Source organism: Mobula hypostoma, chromosome 3 (genome assembly GCF_963921235.1).
Source record: "Mobula hypostoma chromosome 3, sMobHyp1.1, whole genome shotgun sequence".
NCBI lineage: Eukaryota > Metazoa > Chordata > Chondrichthyes > Myliobatiformes > Myliobatidae > Mobula > Mobula hypostoma.
This window is the reverse complement of record NC_086099.1, coordinates 209,359,085-209,375,865: the sequence shown is the minus strand read 5'-3', so window position 1 is coordinate 209,375,865 and position 16,781 is coordinate 209,359,085. Positions and strand designations below refer to the sequence as shown.

General features: G+C 41.6%; 1 protein-coding gene across 5 annotated transcripts in view; it reads left to right on the top strand.

Moving 5' to 3' along the window:
• rbm33a (RNA binding motif protein 33a) overlaps positions 1 to 16,781 on the top strand; it is a 186,934-nt gene that overhangs the window by 138,999 nt on the left and 31,154 nt on the right. For 4 of the 5 annotated variants that reach the window (XM_063044429.1, XM_063044427.1, XM_063044426.1 and 1 more), the window contains 2 exons: positions 8,129 to 8,329; positions 11,450 to 11,638. In XM_063044429.1, coding sequence (XP_062900499.1) covers positions 8,129 to 8,329; positions 11,450 to 11,638 — 390 coding nt within the window. The remainder of the gene's footprint in view (positions 1 to 8,128; positions 8,330 to 11,449; positions 11,639 to 16,781) is intronic. The other variant, XM_063044430.1, reaches the window with a different exon arrangement.

The following is a 16,781-nucleotide window of genomic DNA, read 5'->3' as shown; positions in this document are numbered from 1 at the left end:
ACACAACGCACAATGCTGGAGGAACAGTATCAGGTCAGTCAGCATCTATGGAAATTAATAAACAGTTCAGTCCTGATAAAACTTCTCAGCCAGAAAGATTGACTGTTTATTCATTTCTATAGATGCTGCCTGACCTGGTATTGTTGACTTCCAGTGGGTGCAAAGGAGAAAACTGCATCCACCTTTAAACATATTACTGTGCAGGCACGGACAAGCTAAAAAAAATACAAGTTCAGAAGTTTCAGGAGCATCACACACGTATCAGCACCAAACACCGGAGTGACGGAGAACTCTAGTATTGGATCTATGATTTTCATTTTAACCAACATTCAAGCAATCTTTGAGGAAAATATAGCAAGGAACGTATTGTCAATTCCACTCTTCAGAGCTATGGTTAGTGCCTGAGAACGTTCACATGGCTTTCCTGCCTACCCTTGTGACATCCCTCATATAGCAGATGGATCAAAAAATTTTTCAAGGGGAAAATGAAACTGCTATACATGAAGGTTTGAAAGCACTTGCCAATGAGCAAAATGGGTGGCATTTAAGGATTTCAATCCAAGGTCACCATCAAAGATGCAATGTATAATTTAGTATGTGCTTGGAGTTCTCTGAAGAGTTGAACTTTGAGCAGAGCCTAGAGGAAATTCTTACAGTATATTATGTTTGTGAGTGATTCCTCTGATGAAAAAAAAAATTAAAGATTACAAAGAAGATGAAGAAAAACTAATTAGTGAAATCCATAATGTCTTCAAGACTCTTGAATCCTCAAACTCACCACAGAACTTAATGAATAAAAAAATTGAAGAATGGGTGAATATAGATGCTGATGCTGAAGTCAGTGTTAACTGACCAAATCATCCAATATGTTATTAATCCCGAGCAAACCAGACGAAGACTCTAAGAAAGACAAAATTAGCCCAAAATCACCTGTGCTGCAAAAGCAAATCGAGAGGCAGTCTTAAAATTATGTAAGAATTCCTCTGCCTGTCTGAAGAAAAGGCACAAGAAATTTGCTACTAATGGCTATGGCAGCATTTACAAAATCTTCAAGCTCTGTATCTTCATTACAGCTAGCAATTAATATTGTAGATTCCTAGCGTAGAAGAGCATTAGTGCAGTGTAAAACATTAACTTATAGTATACAGTACAGCAGTGAAGTAAAAAATTTAAAGGTACAATATAATTTTACATACTGTATGCAGTATAGTGGATTAGTACTACAGCACTGCCACATATGATAAATGAATTTGAGTACTGTAGAGCACCCCTTTTGTTTCTCTTATTCTATGATCTGTAATATTATTGGTTGTGTGAAAATAAGTTGAAGTCTGGACCAGCTGGCATATTTGACTTACTAGCACCCTCATACTCTCCGAATGCTATATAGTAAAGCATTTACTGTACTTACTTTTTATCATTTGCTCATAAATCTGCAGTTTTTTTAACCAGCCAAGGAAGAAAATGAGAAAGAATGTTTAAACTTAAAAGTGAGGTCTGCAATTAAGAGGTTTACAGTTGACGTAAGAATTGGCTGACAGTGAAGAAAGAGCTGTTCCACAGGAAGAAATCAGTAGGCTGGTCAAATGAGCAGAAAAGTACCAAATGGAATTTAATCTGAAAGTTTGAATTAATATCTTTGAGGAGCAGAATCATGTCTACAGGACCATAAGAAATAGGGCCATTTGGCCCATTGAATCTGCTCTGACATTCACTCTTGGCCAGTTTACCATTCCTCTCAACCCTATGCCTCTTGGCTTTTCCCCATAACCTTTGACACACTCACTAATCAAGAACCTATCAACCTCCACTTTAATTATACCCGATGACTTTGCCTCCATAGCCATTTGTGAAAGTGAATACCAGAGATTCAGCACCCTCTGGCAAAAGAAATACCTTCTCACCTCTGTGCTAAAGGGATGTCCTTGTATTCTGAGGCTCTGCCCTCTGGTCCTTGACTCCTTCCACAGTAGGAAACATTCTCTCCACATCCACTAGGTCTTTCAGTATTCGATATGTCAAGAGAATACACAGTAAATGCAAGTAACCAAAAGTTGTTGAGGACCAGAAATAAAATTGATACAGCCATAGGTGGAGGCCATTCATCACTTAGATGTATCCTATAATTTATTGAGGCCATGGCTGATCTTCTATTTCGGGCATTTCCTTTATCGCCATAATCCTTCCTATAACATCCAGAAAACACAAAGGTAGATGGGCATTTCAGAAGAAATATAAGATGGTTGGTGGATTTTAGGCATTAATAGGATTAGAGGGCAGCTGAGGAAAATCAAAATCATCTCATCAGCTGTGGAACCTGGAACTCTTTTGTCTGAGTAGGAAGTAGAGGCTGAAATTTATATTTTAGCAGTACTTGGGTGAGTGCTCATTGTGTTCAACTTGCGAGGCAGGATAGTAACACATACTTGTGCTACAATGTTTCTATAGAAGTCAAAAATATACATTAAAAATGAATACCTTGCTGATAAATGAGCAGAAAGCTAGCTTTTTGGATTTCTTGTGGACTACTTATTTAAGCATCAGATTGTAAAATGTGAACACGAGATTCTGCAGATTGTGGAAATCTTGAGCAACACCCACAAAATGCTGGAGGAACTCAGAAAATCAGGCATCATCCATGGAGGGGAATAACCAGTCGACCTGTCAGGCTGAGATCCTTCATCAAACTGGACAGGAAGAGGTAAAAGCCAGGGTGAGAAGGTGGGGGGAGGGGAATGAGCACAAGGTGACAGGTTCAAAAGAATTTGGTGGGTGGGGCAGGTGGGATGAAGTAAGAGGCTGGGAGAGGATAGGTGAAAGAGGTAAAGGGCTGAAGAAGAGGAATTTAGTAGGAGAGGACAGTGGATGATGGAAGAAAGAAAACAAGGAGGGGAGGTGATGGGCAGGTGAGAAGAGAAGAATTGAGGGTAACCAGAATGGGAAATGGAGAATGAGAGAAGGTGGGAGATATTTACCAGAAGTTAGTGTCCAGCCTGGAGACTACCCAGATGGAATAGGAGGTGTTGCACCTCCAACCTCAGTGTGACCTCATCATTGCAGTAAGGAAGGCCGTGGAATGGGAATGGAAGTTGAACTGAAATGGGTAGAGACTGGGAGATCCTGCCTTTTATGGCAGACAGAGCAAAGGTTTTTGACAAAGCAGCCCCACAATCTATGTCAGGCATAAATCGATGTAATGAAGGCTGTACTGGGAGCATCGAATACAATGGATGACCCCAACATACTTGAAGGTTATAAAGTGCGCACGCTTTGACTTTAAGCAAGTTGAAATTATGCGCTGTGAAAAAGAATCATAGCCTTTGAAATGTACATGTAATATTACTGTTTATTGGAACTATGCATAAGCAGATCATTGTTTGAGACACGTGTCTGTTTAAATAACTGCAGGTGATCGTTTTTAAAAAGCTGAAAACAATTCTTATACCCTTCAGATTACACGCAACTATGCAAAAGTTCTCGCTTATGATACTGAAGTCAGTTTTTTGTTAAAAGTCTTGCAAATCATTCTGAAGCTAATGTCAGAGCTCTGTACCATTAACTCCAAAGCCTTGGCACTGGTTTCCTGTTCCTCCCTGGGTTATTTTCTCAGGGCAAACCCATCTGGCAGCAATTTCCACATTCTGTTTGACCCTATGATCCCCTGTCTTCTTCATTTCAAAGACAGCCTGCACAATTGTTCTGTGTAGCATTGCCCTTTTCCACCTTTCTGGGTCATCTGCAGCCGAAATTCTTGTTATCTTGTGTTAGTCACCTCCAAATAAGTTATGGTAGCTTCAGTGTGATCTGGCTGATTCTCTTTTAAACTGAGTTCCTCTAAAACTGTCTGTATCCACAGTTCAGAAGACATTCTGCTATTAACTATAAAGTGAGGTTGGGCACATTCCTTCCATGTACTTATCACCTCTCTGTATGTTGAACCTACATGATTGACTTAATTTTCCTACAACATTTAATTGTACCTCTCCCTCATTGGTTCACTTGTTGAGTGTCCCATTCCCCTGCTTAATTAATTAAAACCCTCCCAAACAGCCTTCTCTTAAGAATGAAAACCTTTAGAAAGGCAGATACAGGAAATGTTAAAGTAAAAACAGAAAGTGCTTTAGTTCTGATGAAAAATCTTTGACCTGAAGCTTTTAACTGTTCCTCCTCCTCCAGATGCTGTTGCACTTGTTGAATTTTTCCAGTATATTCTGTTTTTAGTTTTGTACAAGGATGTTGGATGTTCAGGTGCATTCCATCCACCTTTCCCAGAAACCTGCCCCAGTGATCTGGATGTCTAAATCTCTTTCTCTCCAACACCATTTCTTTGGCCACGTGTTCTTCTGATGTACCTGTGGATTTTATACTCACAAGCACAAGGCACTGCCAGTAATTCAGAGAGTACAGCAGATAGATCCTGCTCTTTAACCTGATGTCTAGTTCCCTAAATACATGGATTGATAGAATTACATAGCATAGAAACACAAAATAATCTGCAGATGCTGGGGTCAAAGCAACACTCACAACACGCTGGAGGAACTCAGCAGGTCGGGCAGCATCCGTGGAAAAGATTGGTCGACGTTTCAGGTCGAAACCCTTCGTCAGGACTGTAGAGGGAAGGGGCAGAGGCCCTATAAAGAAGGTGGGGGGAGGGTGGGAAGGAGAAGGCTGGTAGGTTCCGGGTGAAAAACCAGTAAGGGGAAAGATAAAGGGGTGGGGGAGGGGAGGCAGGGAGGTGATAGGCAGGAAAGGTGAAGAAGGAATAGGGGAAAACACAATGGGTAGTAGGAGGCGGAACCATTTGGGAGGTGATAGGCAGCCAGGGGAGGGGGCAGAGTGACATAGAGGTAGGGGAAGGGAGGGGGAGGGAATTACCGGAAGTTGGAGAATTCTATGTTCATACCAAGGGGCTGGAGACTACCGAGACAGTATGAGGTGTTGCTCCTCCAACCTGAGTTTAGCCTCATCATGGCAGTAGAGGAGGCCATGTATGGACATATCTGAATGGGAGTGGGAAGCACAGTTGAAGTGGGTGGCTACTGGGAGATCCTGTCTGTTTTGGCAGACGGAGCGGAGGTGCTCGACGAAGCGGTCCGCCAATCTGCGTCGGGTTTCACCGATATAGAGGAGACCGCACCGGGAGCACCGGATGCAATAGATGACCCCAACAGACTCAGAAGTGAAGTGTTGCCTCACTTGGAAGGACTGTTTGGGGCCCTGAGCACTAAGCACGTCTTTCCCTCTCCACCCATCTCCGCTTTCTGCAGGGATCGGTCCCTCCGCGACTCCCTGGTCCACACGTCCCTCCCCACGGATCTCCCACCTGGCACTTATCCCTGTAAGCGCAAGTGTTACACCTGTCTCTACACCTCCTCTCTTGCCACCATTCAGGGCCCCAAACAGTCCTTCCAAGTGAGGCAACACTTCACTTGTGAGCCTGTTGGGGTCATCTATTGCATCCGGTGCTCCCGGTGCGGCCTCCTCTACATCAGTGAAACCCGACACAGATTGGGGGACCACTTCGTCGAGCACCTCTGCTCCATCTGCCAAAACAGACAGGATCTCCCAGTAGCCACCCACTTCAGCTGTGCTTCCCACTTCCATTCAGATATGTCCATACATGGCCTCCTCTACTGCCATGATGAGGCTAAACTCAGGTTGGAGGAGCAACACCTCATATACCGTCTAGGTAGTCTCCAGCCCCTTGGTATGAACATAGAATTCTCCAACTTCCAGTAATTCCCTCCTCCTCCCTTCCCCTATCGCTATGTCACTCTGCCCCCTCCCCCAGCTGCCTATCACCTCCCAAATGTTTCCGCCTCCTTCTACCACCCATTGTGTTTTCCCATATTCTTTCTTCACCTTTCCTGCCTATCCCCTCCCTGCTTCCCCTCCCCCACCCCTTTATCTTTCCCCTTACTGGTTTTTCACCTGGAACCTACCAGCCTTCTCCTTCCCACCCTCCCCCCACCTTCTTTATAGGACCTCTGCCCCTTCCCTCTACAGTCCTGACGAAGGGTTCCGGCCCGAAACGTCGACCGATCTTTTCCACGGATGCTTCCTGACCTGCCGAGTTCCTCCAGAGTGTTGTGAGTGTTACATGGCATAGAAACAAGCCCTTAGGTCTCCATGATGACCAAGATGCCCATCTACGTTTACCTGTGTTGGGCCCACATCCCTCCAAACCTTTCATATTCATGTTTCTATCCTGATTCTTTTAAATATTGTTGTTCTGCCTGCCTCTATTACGAACTCTGGCAATTTTTTTCCATATACCTTCCACCTTCTTAGTAGAAAAGTTACCTCCCCCCCCAATCTTGCCTCTTTCACCTTAAATATCTGCCCTGTTGTTTTAGATTCCCTTACCTTAGGCTAAAAGAATTTCACTATCCACTGCCCCTCATGTTTTTACCTGCCTCTTGAGGTCACCCCTCAGCTGTCTTTGCTTCAGGGAAAACAGTACCAACTTATTCAGTCTCTCCTTATAACTAAAGCGCTCCGTTCTTGGCAACTTCCTTGGGAATATTTCTGCATCCTCTTAAGCATAATGAAATCCTCTCTGAAGAATGGCGGCCAGAACTGTACACAATATTCCCAAGTGCCATCCGGCTAACATCTTGGACAGCTGTAAAATGTCCCACCTTTTGTACTTAGTGCCCTGACTGATCATGGCAAGAGTGCCATATGACTGTGTATAATTGTGAGTTTCATGTACACCTTTGTGTCTGTTGTACAGCACTCCACCAGCACCCGGCCATTCACTGAGATATCAGATGTATTTTGGAAATGTTGCTGAGGGATTAATATTGCCCACAAGAACAAGGGAATGGTTCTACCCAAGAGATGAGATGGGGCTTTGGTTAAACAACTCATCCAAGATAAAAGCTCTCCCTCAATATGAGTTTGGTGTATCAGCTTAGAAATTTGTCCTCCTGCTTAATCACATCCTTTCTATAGTGTGTGGATCACATCTATACACACAATACTTTTAAGTGTGGCCAAACGATTTGTACAAGATTAACATACTGGCCCATCTCCAATATTCAGTATCTCAACAATGGAAGTAAGCATACCATACACCTACTTCTCCACTTTATCTACCTTTGCCATCACTTTGAGGAAACAGTGTATTTGTACCCCAGAGTTTTGCTGTTCGGTAAAACTCCCCAAGGCTCTGCCATTTGCTGTCTAAGTCCTGGGCTGGTTTAAATTCCCATAATGCATCATTTTGCACTTAACTAGCTGAATTCCGTTAGCCAATCTTGCCCATTTTACCAGCTGACCTGTTGTATCTCAGCCTTGTTTATTTTATTTAAGAGATAGTGGAATAGGCCCTTCCGGCCCTTTGAGCCGCACCACCCAGCAACTGCGGTTTAACCCCAGACTAGCTGAGGATAATTTACACTTCCTACAACGTATTTGAACTGTTTAAAAAAAAAAGGTGTGGGGGAAGATTCATCAGTCATCCATAACTACACCAATATCTATCTCACTGTTCTACCAAAGGGCCATGAAGAGAGAACCCACAGACCTTTCTGACCAAAAGGGCCTTGCTCTTCAAATCCTCTTGGGTCTGCTACACTAGCTATAGGCAGGAAAAAACCCATGCTGTTGTTTCTCTGCCTCCCTTTCTATACACTCAAATAGTGCTGTTCCACTGAGCTGAAATTAATTGATCTCAACTGGTCCAACTATCATCATAATAGTGCTTAAGTCAACAGGTACACAGCTGGTTTAACCTGTCAACATTACCTGGTAGTTGGAAGGCACTGAATCTTGGCACCCTTGATGAAATTCAGCAGTGACAATAATATCAAAAATTCCTAAGTGATTCATCTCCATTTTTTAGAATTTGTGACGGTAGGTGCTCAGCTACTATTCTTGTGGATATGAAAACAATTTTCTAGTGATCGCTGAACCTTTTCTATGAAATCTCCTGCTTTAGTCTTGTGAAACAGACTTAAATAGCTCTTTTTTTTATTAGTGAGACAAATATATCACCTCAGTGTGATATATTTGTTTATTTCTTCAGATTTTGCAAGGTCATACTGCATTTAGCACATGGTGAGTGGTAAAAGGTTTTATGTTGAGTGAAGACACTGAGCAGCATGATGCTGTGTTCTTGCAGCAGGGGAGCGAGAACACTGGCTTCTCTCATCTTGAGGTCCAGCCTCAGCGGCAGCACCAGCAGCAACTCCAGAAACAACAGACCGTTCGGAAGGTCACATTGACAAAAGGAGCGCAACAGCAAAGACCACAGCAACAGCGGCAGCAATCTGTACCACAGTTGTTAGGAATGGCAAAAAATATATCCAGTCAACAGAACAGGGTAAGCATGTGCACTTTTCACATATTGGAGCTGCGTAGTGTTTTGATGACAAAAAAAAATGTTCAAAATGTTAAAATGCCCTCAGCCACAAAGGAAGTAATTGGCTAATTATTTCAATTATTGCAATGCTTTTGAATACATTTTATTAGGAGGCAAATTTGATATCATGTTTCAACTTTTTCTCCTCATCTGGGATGTTGATCCATTTTATAGATACAGAAATATAAGCAGATTTTATAAATCTTACCAGTTTTTTACCTCTATGAAGATGGCATTATGTAGAGTTTCCTTATTAACAGATGCTGTAACAATGTTATCATTTGGAAGCAGTGTCATAATTGACAGTAGTGGTACTAAAATCATGCCATTTGAGAACCTGTTCAATTATTGAAATGTTTGTTATTTCCCTTTGGAGGCCACTAATGTGTTTAAGGGGAAGAAATTACTAAATAAAATGGGGTAATACTCAACTTTGTGCTCTTCTAACCTGGCACTAGCATTGTAATCTGAATGGCATATGTTAATTTTTCACTTTGTTGAAGTTGGGTTGCGCAGCAGGTGAGTATTCTTGAAGTTGGCATTGAAAATGACCCCTATTGAAATTCATCTGCTTGACTGGTCACACACCAGCTAATATGTTCATAGAAGTCTCAGGAACAATGACATGTAAACGTCAAACTAACCAATTTTACTGAGATTGGTTGAGGGGTGAATGTTTGCTGGGATTATTCTTTTGTTTATTCAATAGTGCCATGGCATCTTGCCATTACAGCAGTGGCAGCATTTAAGTTGCTTACAAAGCTCTTTGCATGGACCTGTGATAGCGAAGAGCTTTAAGCTGTTCTGTTGATGTGCAAAGCAAGCTTGGGGCAAAAGGATTAATAGTTACTATGCACGACTTCTAGCGTTTCAGTAGCTTTCATTGTCATTTTATATTATACCAATTTCAAATTTAACAAGTTTATTAATATAATTCAAAGAATGTGATTTGGTGGAATTTGAACTTGACCATTGAGTTGTATCTATAATTCTATAACCACTGTGCTACTGTATTAGCTAACTTCTGGTAGTTGTCAAATCAAGTAATATTGTGGCTGTAAGTCAAAATATCATATCAGGAACTTTCAACCAAGAGTAAAACCCAGACGATATTCTGTTAATTGTGAGGTATCAAGACACCTGCACTAATTCTGTCATGAACTGAAATTTCTGTCTGGTTAAGTAATATTTTAAATTAAATCCATCTTCAACTACTTTTATTCCCCAGGACACTTGGCACCCTTAAGCATTGTTACAGGCTTCTAAGCTCCGAATCTCTCTCTCGCTCGCTCTCTCTCTCTCTCTCTCGCTCTCTCGCTCGTGCTCTTGCACTCTCGCTGTCTCGTGCACTGTCTCACTCTCGTCTAGCTGCTGAAGCCTGTGATGTATTTCTCACCATTTATCCTGATCTTCAGTTATAATCAAATCCACATCTCAATAACCTTCTATATTAATTAGTATTCTCATGCAGAGCATTTTTTAACCATACTGAGAAAATGGTTAACCAGACTTCACCTTGCTGAGAAAATCTTAAGGAATATACTTTGATTTCAGCTGACATTTTAACTTAATAATTAGAAATTTGAGGCTAAGGCCTGAATGCTCATCATATCCTGCTTTTCGGGACTTTTACTAAAGGGTGAGGAAGGTCTGAGTTTTCATTGGACCTGGATTCAGTGGGGCTTTGGCTGATCGTGCATTGTGCTATTAATTGCTCTGTAGTTGATTTCTGTTCATTGGCATGAGGAAGGTTGCAACAATTCTAACTCAGGTTGCCTGAGATGGTTCTGCTGTGCTTTCTTTGCTGATAACTGCTGACTTCAAATTGATGATTTGTTGATAATATTCTCTGGTAGAAAAATCCAGGACTTTGATATAGTGATTAAGATGATGCATAGATTTTTATTGAAGTTGGAATGGTGCAAGACTAGGTAAAGCAATGTGAGGTGATTGGCTTTTTCATTATCTAGCTACACTTGTTCCATTAATCCAGTTGATCATTAAAGGATTATTTTTGGTCTTGAGGCTTGTGTTCACTTGGAAAATACATTGACTGTGAATTTTATAAACACTTGCTACAAAATTCGTTCTGGAAATAAAAAAAAAACTTGGAACCTGATTTTTTTTGGGAAGAGGGTGCTAATTCAAGTATTTCATGATGTCAGTGTTACTCGAGGGCCAGTTTTTCCATTGTGGGTAGTATATAGAATGAGCTCAGAAGCGGTAAAGGCAGGTACAGTCACAATGCTTAAAATACCTTTGAACAGGTTCTCATGGAACTGAAAAGTTTTAGAGGGATATGGGCTAAATGCAGGAAAATTAAGTTAGCTCAGCAAGGCACCTTGGACAGCTAGAGGAGTTGGCCCGAAGGGACTGCTTCTGGGCTATATAACTGTCTGACTTTTTAACTCAACTAGTCAATGTTGCAGGGTCACCCTTATAACATCCAGCACCCACATTAGTCAATGGACTACTTCAATTATCCAACTGTCAAAATTCTTCAATCTCCATCCTTTATGTGTGCCTCATTCCAATGACAGGAAAGATCATGCAAGGACACAGCAGGTCCATGAGGCTTTTAGAATTTTGAGGTAATTTGTTAGTGAGGAAAAATATTAAAGTAAATAAAATTATACTTGGAGCACGCTAGTCACCCAACTGAAGAAGTACCAGCAGTTTCCAGCAATCCTGTTTATTCTTGTGCTTTGAATTAGCAGTTTGCTACAACCGGACAGTTTGCTGGGTGATTTCAGGGGCAGTTTAAAGTCAACAACATGCTGTGGGTCTGGAGACATATATAACTAGGCAAGATAAGGATGGCACATTCATGCGCATATAAATTATATCTTTCCAGTTATAATATTGCTTCAAGTTGAAAGTAATTAACTTGCTGCAAGATTTTAGGGCTCATATTTACTAGGTAAATTTAAAACACAACAGTTTTAAAGATGTAACCTTGCCTTAAACTGTAGGGTCACATCGTATTGTTGTGAAGCCATTGTATGACCCATAGAAAGTTTTGAGCCACAAGCTGACACCCCAAGGACAAAATAAATTGGCTGAGTGTTGTGTTCTTTACAGGTCATTATGCAGGGGCGCGGCATAGCATTACCAGGCCAGATGGGCCGAGGACGCATGATGCAACATAAACAGAATTTGCGAGTGGTGGAATGCAGACCTCAACCATGTGTGGTGTCAGTTGAAGGGCTTTCTTCTTCAACCACTGAAATCCAGTTGAAAAACCTGCTGATGTCAGTTGGACCTATTCAAGTAAGTGACCTCTTGCATGCATTTTTTAACACACAAATTATTGTAAGACTTTTTAAAACCTGTTTCAATTCATTTTAATCTAGACACCTAATATTTATGTAAAGTTCATCAGATTTTTATTATTAGTGCATATTACCATGTTGGATTAAATAATATTAAGAATGTGATAATATATGGGGACTCTAAATTACAGCTTCTGGTGTATTTCATGATATGCAGGATATGTATTAGCATACAGCTTTTTACATGGATTGCACTTTTTCTAATGCACAGATGGCAGTAGCTTGTCTTAGCTTGTCACCCTCATTGACAGAAGTGTCTGGATTTGTAGATTGCTGTGCATCACCCAAATCCAGCTCAATAATTTACCTTGAGTTTTAACACCACCTTCCATCTCATTTGTCTTAGGATTCTTTGCCCTTGACCGTCTTTTCATGTTAAGAGATGGTTTGGGTAGTTTTTTTTTGATGTGCTTGGAAAATATATTGGCAAATCTTTACATTTGTATGTACAATATATTTGTTAACATTATCAAATGCTTTTGTCATCCATTAAATACATGCGCTGGTAGTGCAGTATTACATACCAGGAGCAACAGACCACAAACTGAGTCAGGGTTTAATGTTAAACCACTATATTTATTAGTATCTACTCATAATATAGAAAATTAAACAAACTGCTCTTCTAAACAGAAGGTGAACAGTGTTGTGCTTTTGTGGCTCCCAAACCATCAAGCTTAGGAACAGTTCTTAAAGTTTTGAGATGGCAAATTGAAAAGTTTCAGCTATCCACGGAATAGGTGAGGGGAGAAACTTGTAAATCCACATTAAGATGCAACGAGGAGGCGATCACGAAGAATTCCACAGGTTCCATGCTGGGAAAACGAAGTAACAGTTGCAGAAGATCTCAGCTGTTGAGTTGTATTCCGAAATCCACGTAGAGATATTACAAGGTGACAGTCACGGAATATTCCTTAGCAGAAATGCTCACCACATAACACAGCCGAATCCGTGTAAGGGTTAACGAAAGTGGTTGCCATATAATACTCCAAAAAATTCCATGTGTGGATCATATATATCTCTCTCTCTCTCTCTCTCTCACTCTCTCGCGCTCTCTCTCTCTCTCCCTCCCTCCCTCCCTCCCTCTCTCTCTCTCTCTCCCTCCCTCCCTCCCTCCCTCTCTCCCTCTGTCCCAGCAGTCTGTCTGCATTTTGTTGTACTGATGTCATACTCCCGCCTCATCCAGGCGCTTAAAGTGACGCCCACAGTAAACGAAATCCGTCGTCACGTAACACCCTCCCCCAAGAAGGAAAAATTTTGACCTGTAACAGCAAAATTTTAACTACAAACTACAATATGTTAAACAATACATATACGGTTACCACATAGCACACTACAGACAAATATAACATATTGCAGGAGCGTATACAGATAGTAAATTCCACTCCACTATTAAAAGTACATTGCAACCTTAACATCTGGAAAGACAATCGGCAATTATATTAACCCTGCCTTTAATGTGAATTATCACGAGATCATACTCCTGCAAAATCAAACTCCAATTCAACAACCTTCTATTTTTGTTTTTCACCTTACTCAAGAACACCAATGGATTATGGTCTGTACAAACAACAGGTGGTTTCTGAGCTGTGCAAACATAAACATCAAAATGCTGCAAAGCTAAAAATAACTGATAATAATTCCTTGTCTATGGTGGAATAATTTCTTTGATGCTTATTGAATTTCTTTGAAAAGTAAGCCATAGGATGGTCAATATCATCACAATCATCCCTTTGTAGTAACACTGCTCCTGCAACTTCATCACTGGCATCTACGGCTATGAAAAATGGCTTTGCAAAGTCAGGTGACCTGGGCACAGGTTGATGACATAAGATGGCCTTCAATTTCTCAAATGCCTCCTGGCAAGGATCTGTCCAAATAAACTTTTCACCCTTCCTCAGGATGTTAGTCAATGGGAGGGCAATATCGGCAAAGTTCTTAGAGAACTTTATATAGGCTTATTATAAACTTTATATAGGCTTATTCAGAAAGTCAGAAAGCATGAGATCCAGGGAAGTTTGGCCAGGTGGATTCAGAATTGGCTTGCCTGCAGGTAGTGGTGAAGGGAGTACATTCAGATTGGAGGATTGTGACTAGTGGTGTCCCACAAGGATCTGTTCTGGGACCTCTACTTTTCATGATTTTTATTAACGACCTGGATGTGGGGGTAGAAGCGTGGGCTGGCAAGTTTGCAGACGACACAAATGTTGTTGGTGGTGTAGATAGTGTAGAGGATTGTCGAAGATTGCAGAGAGATATTGATAGGATGCAGAAGTGGGCTGAGAAGTGGCAGATGGAGTTCAACCTGGAGAAGTGTAAAGTGGTACACTTTGGAAGGACAAACTCCAAGGCAGAGTACAAAGTAAATAGCAGGATACTTGGTAGTGTGGAGGGGCAGAGGGATCTCAGGGTACATGTCCACAGATCCCTGAAAGTTGCCTCACAGGTGGATAGGGTAGTTAAGAAAGCTTATGGAGTGTTAGCTTTCATAAGTTGAGGGATAGAGTTTAAGAGTCGCTATGTAATGATGCAGCTCTATAAAACTCTGGTTAGGCCACACTTGGAGTACTGTGTCCAGTTCTGTCACCTCACTATAGGAAGGATGTGGAAGCATTGGAAAGGGTACAGAGGAGATTTACCAGGATGCTGCCTGGTTTAGAGAGTATGCATTATGATCAGAGATTCTATGTTCTATAGAGCTTGCGATAATATCTGACCATTGCCAAGAATCTTCTCAGAGCTTTTTTACCGGTTGGAATGGGAACCTCAGAACTTGCCTGAACAAGAGCCAACCTGCCTTGACCTGCAACATAACCAAGATAGGTCACAGTGGCTTGGCCAAATTCACACTTAGTTAAGTTAACTGTAAGATTGGCCTTTTAGTGCCTGTCAAACAGCTTTTCCACTGCAGAGATATGAACATAGAATAGTACAGCACATTACAGGCCCTTCGGCCCACAATGTGCCGACCCTCAAACCCTGCCTCCCATATAACCCCTCACCTTAAATTCCTCTATATACCTGTCTAGTAGTTCTTAAACTTCACTAGTGTATCTGCCTCCACCACTGACTCAGGCAGTGTATTCCACGCATCAACCACTCTCTGAGTAAAAAACCTTCCTCTAATATTCCCCTTGAACTTCCCACCCCTTATCTTAAAGCCATGTCCTCTTGTATTGAGCAGTGGTGCCCTGGGGAAAAGGCACTGGCTATCCACTCTATCTATTCCTCTTATTATCTTGTACACCTCTATCATGTCTCCTCTCATCCTACTTCTCTCCAAAGAGTAAAGCCCTAGCTCCCTTAATCTCTGATCATAATGCATACTTTCTAAACCAGGCAGCATCCTGGTAAATCTCCTCTGTACCCTTTCCAATGCTTCCACATCCTTCCTATAGTGAGGTGACCAGAACTGGACACAGTCCTCCAAGTGTGGCCTAACCAGAGTTTTATTGAGCTGCATCATTGCATCGCAACTCTTAAACTCTATCCCTCGACTTATGAAAGCTAACACCCCATAAGCTTTCTTAACTACCCTATCTACCTGTGAGGCAACTTTCAGGGATCTGTGGACATGTACCCCGAAATCCCTCTGCTCCTCCACACTACCAAGTATCCTGCCATTTACTTTGTACTCTGCCTTGGAGTTTGTCCTTCCAAAGTGTACCACTTTACACTTCTCCAGGTTGAACTCCATCTGCCACTTCTCAGCCCACTTCTGCATCCTATCAATATCTCTCTGCAATCTTCGACAATCCTCTACACTATCTATAATACCACCAACCTTTGTGTCGTCTGCAAACTTGTCAACCCACCCTTCTACCCCCACATCCAGGTCGTTAATAAAAAAAATCACGAAAAGTCGTGGTCCCAGAACAGATCCTTGTGGGACACCACTAGTCACAATCCTCCAATCTGAATGTACTCCCTCCACCACCACCCTCTGCCTTCTGCAGGCAAGCCAATTCTGAATCCACCTGGCCAAACATCCCTGGATCCCATGCCTTCTGACTTTCTGAATAGGCCGACCGTATGGAACCTTGTCAAATGCCTTACTAAAATCCATGTAGATCACATCTACTGCACTACCCTCATCTATATGCCTGGTCACCTCCTCAAGGAACTCTATCAGGCTTGTTTGATACGATTTGCCCTTCACAAAGCCATGTTGACTGTCCCTGATCAGACCATGATTCTCTAAATGCCCGTAGATCCTATGGGCTTCCCATGTGTCATTTCCTGTGACCAAATCATCAATATAGGCATCTGTGTGTTCTAACCCTTGAATTACAGAATTAATCATTCTCTGGACTGTTCCTGGAGGATTTTTCATTCCAAATGGCAGAACATTGTGTTCATACAACCCAGAAGGTGTTACAAATGCAGAGTTTTCCCTACCTCTATCTATTAAAGGAACACACCAATACCCTTTTAACAGATCAATTTTTGTAAGAAACTTAGCTTTTCCAACCTTGTCAACACATCTTGGGATGGGATAAGCATCTGTTTTTGTTATAGCATTCACCTTTCTGTAATCAGTGCAAAACCTGATACTACCATCTGGTTTAGGTATCATAACAGAAGGTGAGCTCCAATCTGAAGCAGAATGCCTAATAATACCATTTTCCACATATACTCAATTTCTTGTTCAGCAAGCCTACATTTTTCAGTATTCATGTGATACAGATGTTGTTTTATAGGTTTGGCATCACCAACATCTACATCATGTGAGGCCACTGTTCATTTTTGGAACATCAGGGAACAAATCCTGAAATTTTATCATCAATTGCTTCATTTGCTGCTACTGCTGTGGCTGCAAATTAGCCAGTTTCTCATCACAATTTTCCAAAATAGTCAAATTTGTCAATCTGGCTGAAATAATGTATGATTTAAAATGGGCCTCAGTAGGATCAGCTAGTGAATTTCCAGAGAGCTCGGATCCATCATTATTTACAACAACCACCACAGCTGCAGTCTGCTTTTCATGATACAGCTTAAGCATGCTTATGTGACAAAGCTGCTTTGGCCTTCTATCTGGTGTTTTGACTACATAATCCACATCATTGACCTTAGACACAATTTCA